Source organism: Salvelinus fontinalis, chromosome 24 (genome assembly GCF_029448725.1).
Source record: "Salvelinus fontinalis isolate EN_2023a chromosome 24, ASM2944872v1, whole genome shotgun sequence".
In the NCBI taxonomy this organism is placed as follows: Eukaryota; Metazoa; Chordata; class Actinopteri; order Salmoniformes; family Salmonidae; genus Salvelinus; species Salvelinus fontinalis.
The window spans coordinates 13,165,372-13,172,888 of record NC_074688.1 but is presented as its reverse complement, the minus strand read 5'-3'; the positions used below and the strand labels follow the sequence as shown (position 1 = coordinate 13,172,888).

At 38.9% G+C, this 7,517-nt stretch overlaps 1 protein-coding gene and 1 pseudogene across 1 annotated transcript; one reads left to right on the top strand and one right to left on the bottom strand.

The window, feature by feature from the left end:
• Positions 1-2: 2 nt before the first annotated feature.
• On the bottom strand, positions 3-3,115 carry LOC129821956 (ribonuclease T2-like; annotated as a pseudogene).
• A 1,251-nt stretch (positions 3,116-4,366) lies between these two features.
• LOC129821955 (cytochrome c oxidase subunit 7A2, mitochondrial-like) lies at positions 4,367-7,435 on the top strand. Its single transcript, XM_055879730.1, has 4 exons — positions 4,367-4,476; positions 6,577-6,663; positions 7,079-7,163; positions 7,277-7,435. Exons 1-4 carry the CDS (start codon positions 4,462-4,464, stop codon positions 7,330-7,332), a joined length of 243 nt encoding a protein of 80 aa, XP_055735705.1. The 5' UTR covers positions 4,367-4,461; the 3' UTR covers positions 7,333-7,435.
• The last annotated feature ends 82 nt before the right edge of the window (positions 7,436-7,517 follow it).

The window sequence follows — 7,517 nt, the reverse complement described above, 5'->3', positions numbered from 1 at the left end:
TTTGTAATTTTTTTTAATCTCCAAAAGCATGTTTTGCAGAAGAAAAGTACTGAAAGAACACAAAGTGGCTTTATACTAAATGAGTGCCTTAATGTAATCTACCTCAAAGATGTGAGCCCTGCAATTCAACAACTTGCTTATCGTTAGGTTACGCCAGCAGGCATGGCAGCCCAGTCTGTGGTGAGGGCAGACGTAGCACTAGTCACAGGGCTGGTGTGGGCGGTCGTGGTTTATAGGGAAGTAGAAGATGGGGGAGTCCTGTGGACAGGGGTGCCAGAGCTGGGTAGGTTGAGGTTCAGTTCCCTGGTCCTCTTCATGATGACATCCAAGGGTGAGGTTTCGAGACAGAGGGATCTTCACCTGGACCAACACTTCTCGTCCCTGAGAAGTGATGGGGTATTCCAATTACACAGCCACAAATTAACAATGTTTCTCTACAACTAATATATCTGAAGCATCAACGCTATTGCTGAATTACACCAAAGGCAAATGGACAACAGTCAAGTGGTGATAATGTGTGGTTTTGTACATTACTACAGTGATGCTTTATCTTGTTCACAGATTTGTATGTGCTCTTGCCTATTCCATTGCTGATCTTGTCAAGCCAAACAGTTTGGAATGATAGCACAGACAGACTGGCACTCAGGCTAGGGATGCTTACCTTTTCATTTATACACTGAATCTGGACACCAGGGTCATCTCCAATGACTGGGGCCAGAGCATGGTTGACTTCATCGCACTGACCAGATGGCAGAACAATGCAGTAATAGACTTATTCAGCCGGAATTCCTCAAGTTTCATCCTACTTCCTCATGACAACGTTTTATGTTAAAAGGTAAATGCCTTTTTGTCATAAATAGGAAGTGTTTGCCATGTTCTCAAGGTTTCTCTTTTCTAATGTTTCTGATATCAACTAAACAAGTTCACTTAACTGGTTCTATATTATTAGAAACCTATTAAAACCAATGCTGCAAAAATACAAGATTATTGAATTACAATGTTTATGGCCTTCATATCCTTATTTGGATGCAGTGTCTCACTCTGTATATCCAAATAAGGGTACAGGAAAATCACCGGTCAATATCGAAGCGCTCGCGTAGTTTCAGACATATTTGGAAGTAACGCAAAGGAGAGTTCATGCCCTCCACACAAGCAGCACAAGAGCCATGTTTGATCCATTCATCTTTCCTGTTGGAGAAGCACATGCACATTCAGTGACACGCTCTGTTATGTACCTGTAACACATAACCGCCATTCTGTTAACCGGAATACAGTAATAACTTATATTCTGTGGTGACCTCTGACTATTTCCATTCAATCTAATGGAGAAAATAATGCTAAATTGTATAACAGAAACAGACAGTGGACAGGTAGTATTAAAAGTTGAAGAATCACATTTGTAAGAAGACCTCAACTGGGTTGGGGTCAATTTGAATGAAGGCCAGTCGATTCAGGAAGTAAACTGACATTCCAATTCAATCATTTAAAAAAGGACATCTATTTTTAATAACTTCTCCATGACCCGAAAGGAGAATCTATTTATGTGAAAAATTTACTTCAAATGGAATTGACCCACATCTGCCTCTTACCAGAAGAGAAAACTGGAGTGGGTCTTGAGTAGGGATGGCCAAAGTTGAGAGAGTTCAGGGTCCAGCTCCTGAAAGAAAGAGGGATCTCTGCTGAACACATGGATCCTTCATTGTCCTTCGATGGTGACTGTAACCAGAGACATGTTTTACCTTGAGGTCAGAGTGGAATATTGGCCAGCAGCGGCAACATGTATGAGCTTTCAAAGGCCTAGGTAAAAAACAGAAAAATTCTGATATGAATTGACATTCCCATTCATTTTATTAAGATCAGTCAAAAGGTTTTATTCTGATGGGGAATGACAAAAATCTGTTGATATAATTCATTTGAAGTACCAATCACACATTTCCCCTTTAAGATAAAAAAAGAATAATACCACAGTCCATGGATAGTCCAGTTCTGGATGTTTGGAGGTATTCTGCATTGAGATGAATTCTTTAGACCCTGTGCAGAGTTAGATTGAGTTAGAATAACAGGAATGGGTGATGTGCTGTGGAGAAGTGGTTTTAAACTCACCAAACAGAAGCTCCCAGGCCACTGCAGAGTCAACTTCAAACACTGCCATGTACAGAACCTGGGAGAGATAGAATGATTCTGTATCCTAATGCCCAAGACTATTTAATATTTCAACATAACAATACATCACACTCAAGTATACTTGTCCAAAAAGATTGTAGTCAAAAATCGGCATGCACTATAAAAGTTGAAAATAAGTAGTCTTAAATTATAAAGTCTACATTGATCTACATTACACCATTGGATTGGAGTATTTACAATGCAAGATTCTCATCTTACTTTTCCAGCTGGCCTGCTGTCCAGTGGTCAGACTCCAGGGTGAGTGTAAGGTCAGTGAGCAAGGCCACCATGAGCAGCGCTGACATATTTATTCTATTCTAGGAGTGAGTGACATAAAACATATGTTGGCTACAATTGTTTGTGAAAAAAGTCTGAAAGATGTGGCTCTCATAAACATTAAAGAAACCGCAAATGTGTCGATTCATAGGAACGTCATAGTAAATGATGCGCTAACAACTTGTGTTCGACGCCAGTTGAAAATACATCGTACATTTCACATGGGCATGCCTTACCGTCGAGTCTACACTTTGCTACTTCTTATTATCTTCGTTATCCCCTCTAACTACAAACAAGGACAGCTAGAGACATACATGCATGTCTATACACATCACATTTACAATAACCTTATAGTACAACTATAACAACTATGAGACTTTAATACATCTGTTATGAGACTTACCAGAGACAGTGATCATTTGCGACTGATCTACACTGACAGTTCTCTGCAAATGTGAGAAGAAAAATGCTAAACCAACTGTTTTCCTGATTTCATGATCACAGGTGGGGAGAGGTGAGATAACATACCCAGTTCCCCTTTCTGAGGACCTCAACCCAGAAATTAAACCAAGACTGTCTGGCTTTCAGACTCTTAAATAATATTATTCACACAACTGGAAGATGGACAGTGTGCCCTGAAAGCAAGTGAATAAATTTGAATGATGAAAATACAGGAATGAAATCACCTACACTACCATTCAAAAGTTTGGGGTCACTTAGAAATGTCCTTGTTTTTGAAAGAAAAGCACATTTTTGTCCATTAAAATAACATTGATCAGAAATACAGTGTAGACATTGTTAATGTTGTAAATGGCTATTGTAGCTGGACAAGGCAGATTTTTTAATGGAATATCTACATAGGCGTACAGAGTGGCAAAGAAAAAAGCCATATCTCAGACTGGCCAATAAAAAGAAAAGATTAAGATGGGCAAAATAGCACAGACACTGGACAGAGGAACCCTGTCTAGAAGGCCAGCATCCTGGAGTCGCCTCTTCACTGTTGACGTCGAGACTGTTTTTTTTGCGGGTACTATTTAATGAAGAGAACTTGAGAACTTATGAGGCATCTGTTTCTCAAACTAGACACTCTAATGTACTTGTCCTCTTGCTCAGTTGTGCACCGGGGCCTCCCACTCCTCTTTCTATTCTGGTTAGAGCTAGTTTGCGCTGTTCTGTGAAGGGAGTAGTACACAGCGTTGTACGAGATCTTCAGTTTCTTGACAATTTCTCGCATGGAATAGCCTTCATTTCTCAGAACAAGAATAGAATGAGGAGTTTCAGAAGAAAGTTATTTGTTTCTAGCTAATTTGAGCCTGTAATCGAACCCACAAATGCTGACGCTCCAGATACTCAACTAGTCTAAAGGACAGTTTTATTGCTTCTTTAATCAGGACAACAGTTTTCTGGTGTGCTAACATAATTGCAAAAGGGTTTTCTAATGATCATTTAGCCTTTTAAAATGATAAACTTGGATTAGCTAACACAACGTGCCATTGGAACACAGAAGTGATGGTTGCTGATAATGGGCCTCTGTACGCCTATGTAGATATTCCATTAAAAAAATCTGCCGTTTCCAGCTACAATAGTAATTTACAACATTAACAATGTCTACACTGTATTTCGGATCAATTTTATGTTATTTTAATAGACAAAAATGTTGCTTTTCTTTCAAAAACAAGGACATTTCTGAGTGACCCCAAACTTTTGAACGGTAGTGTAAGTATAAACTGTCAATGAGAAGCATACATCTTCCATATAAAGAATTTCACTTAAATTCAAAATAAATATATTTATATTTAGTATGTGAGGACATAAATCAGTATGAACAATGGCAACCAAAGAAGTAATTTTAGACTTTGGGAGTGAAGGCTTGAGCACTTCCATAGTGCTGGGAGAGTTTGGTCTCTCCTGGTGACCATAGTTTGGCTCCTATTCAGAATTGCTGCAATATGTGACTGCAACCTTATACGGGCCACGGCTAGACAAGCAGCAAAAGGCTTCACACTGAGTACAAACTCCACCATGAATCACCTACTGGTAAAAACTATTTTTCCTAATTGTTCTGTCATCTGAATCATATAAAGATTCATAATATTATTAGTAGAATCTTGGATCTTATTTGGAAAGGGAAGTACAGTTGGACTAACCTTTGTACCAACTTTTATTAATGTGGAGAGTAGAAGGCAAAATGAGTTGTGCAATCTGTCTTCCTGATTACCTGTTGCTAAGTATTAGATGGAGTAAATAATTCCAGTATGTGTGGGGGATAAATTAGACGAACCTTGGCCTCAAATAACCGGTTGCAGGCCTTGTCTCAGCCCCGGTGGTCGACTGATAGTGAGGCCAGCATATAAGGCACTTTAAACAGTAAAACAAAATGGCTGGTCCCAGGAGATTCTGATGTCATTCTACAGAAATGTAAATAATCTAGATGATCTCTCTGTAAGGTCGTATTGGACTCATATTTTCATTCAGATGAAATTTTATTTGAAAAAACTTGGTCAAATTGTTGTTTTAAAATATCTAGTTTACAAGCTCCTACTGAGAGGTCATATCATTTTAATTATATCCCTCTCACTTCTAGGTGAGGTGGAAAAATGTGATGGTATATTAGTCTTCTATATTTCTATTGATTCACATTTCCTCTATCGGTCCTTTATGATGTCTCTAAGCAAACTGTGCCGTGTCCACATGTAGCTTACACATACGTACACACACACGCACACAGGGAATCCATTTCAAGGGGAAGGGTGTATTGTTCCTCTCTCCCTCCAAAATATATAACCTAATTGGTTGAGGTCACAGATTGTGTGGCAGTCATTGGCTGGCGGCAATGTCAGTTCTCGCCCTGCTGGTTCAGGCACCCAATTTGACCTTGGTAGATATTACACTGTGGTACAATTCTCTTAAAGGGACAGAACCCAAGTCAACAGAAGTATACAAAATGGTCTTCAATGAAATGAGAAGGTTTTGCCTGTGATAGTAAAAAGTAGTAAGAGATTCACCTCACAGAGAATGTTTACGTGATACAAAGACCAATAGATTAAAAACCTGAAAAGAGATGACTTTCTTTCAGAACACAAGTCCCCAGTGATGAAATAGTCCTGTTATAATGAATAAACATAATGGGTCAGACCAAGTGGTATGGGTTAGGGGGGTATGGTTTGACCTCTATTTTCTATTTTTAATTTTTTTTTTCTTCTAGATTGACCTCTATTTTCAACAGATTATCTAATTGACAATAATGTTTATATACCGCTATGCACTTGCTAGTGTCATTTTATAGAATATCGATAGGTGGTCTGATTACATATTTCATTAGGAGTGACAGATTATCTGTCAAAGGAAGTTGATACTCTGCCTTGTTTACAGAGAAGGCTTGGTTGTTTTTTTTGTATCTTGGAGAATGTTGATTTAATCAAGCATATTTGAGGTGACAACACAGCTGACTTTGAAACTAGCATCACTTTGGATCGAAAGCATGTCTAAGATGCCAAAATTGTATATTCACTCAAAAAGTCTAAAACATACTGGAGAAGGTGATACACCTACAAGTATGTGTAATTCCCCCCTGCATGCTGTTAAAATAAAAAGGAACATTTGTAGTTCTATTTTCTTGTGTATGCAAACCCCTTGTACTTTATTTGGTACTCAAAACGTCAAAAACAGATGTGGATATTTCCTCTCCTAACCAAGACTGTATACAATAGCAGATGTTGTCATGATGAAGACGGAGAGGGAAGTAAGAGTAACCTAGAGTTTTCCATAGCTATTTCCTTTTATAGGAAACAACAGGCTAGTATCACATCTCTTTAAAAGTGAAAGTAGAAAAACAGGTGTGGAACCCCAAAGGTAAGCACAGCTAATATTACCATCTAATCCTGATCATCCAATCTCTAAATCACTTCATATACTATTGTTATGTTATTATCAAATTATTTATTCTACCTGAAACACTATGAAAACAGCATCTAGCCTCAGCCGCTCAGAAAGCATCCGACCGATTTGTTTTGGACATTTGGAAATTAGGGATGCAAAGGAATGTTTTGTCATAAGCCCTGCTTTTTCCATCTAGTTTTCACATCATATGCAGACACAGGGTAACATGGTTAACATGTGACTGTGGGATCCTTTCAGAAGCTGCCCCGGCTGGCTACCAGAGCCTTCAGCACAACAACCAAACAGATGAAGAACAAGGTGCCAGATCATCAGAACCTATTCCAGGTGAGCATGACATCATTAGGACGCCTGGGTGAGAAACAATCCCAAACGAGTGAATTTAGATATTTAATGGCAATCAAATGGGCCAACAATGTCAACCTGGTGTGATTTGAACATGTTTGATGGAGTAGAGCAACATTGACCGGATTTTGAACTACTACATGTGTTGTGTTACAAAATGTATGAATTGCCTGAGGTCCACTGTTGTTGGTCAGCACCCAGAATCTTATCACAGTATTGAACATAGAAAAAGAGCATTACCGGTTTTAAAGGGGCTTGAGGGAATAGTTGTCCCCATTCTGGTCTGGAATGCAATTTAATTTGGTTTTATCATCATATATCACAAAGTTGGCTTACAATAAAGTCTCCAGTGATTCATGATCATGAATAGGTATTTGACCCCTAACTTTGGTTACAGGCGGACAACGGCTTGCCAGTCCACATCAAGGGAGGGACCACTGATGTCCTTCTCTACCGTCTAACAATGACCATCACCCTCGCAGGTACCTGTTAGATTCTTCCATCAACGCACTCTGTTCATTTGGAGTACTGTGCTGATGGTTTTCTATGCTGCATCGTATATGTGGTAATCATTGTGTCTTTCTGTTTTTTTTAGGCACTGGATATTCCTTATTCTGGATTCTATGTGCCTGTCAGCCCAAGGGAAAATGAGGAAGCACTGCTAATGCATGTGTTTGTTTAAATCAATTCCACTTTATGACCTTCTTCTAATGTCATGGGACACGTTATGTACAGAATAAATCTCTCTATTATGCCTCTGTTTCAAGGCAAGCCTTATTTTCCTCTATCGACCCATGTGTCATTTCACTTAAACCTCAGTGAAAATATATATTCCT

Excerpts from the sequence above, each read along its gene's own strand:
- LOC129821955 (XM_055879730.1), top strand. Across the intron at positions 6,664-7,078 it reads ATCATCAGAACCTATTCCAG|GCGGACAACGGCTTGCCAGT; the intron begins GTGAGCATGACA and ends CTTTGGTTACAG. Across the intron at positions 7,164-7,276 it reads AATGACCATCACCCTCGCAG|GCACTGGATATTCCTTATTC; the intron begins GTACCTGTTAGA and ends TGTTTTTTTTAG.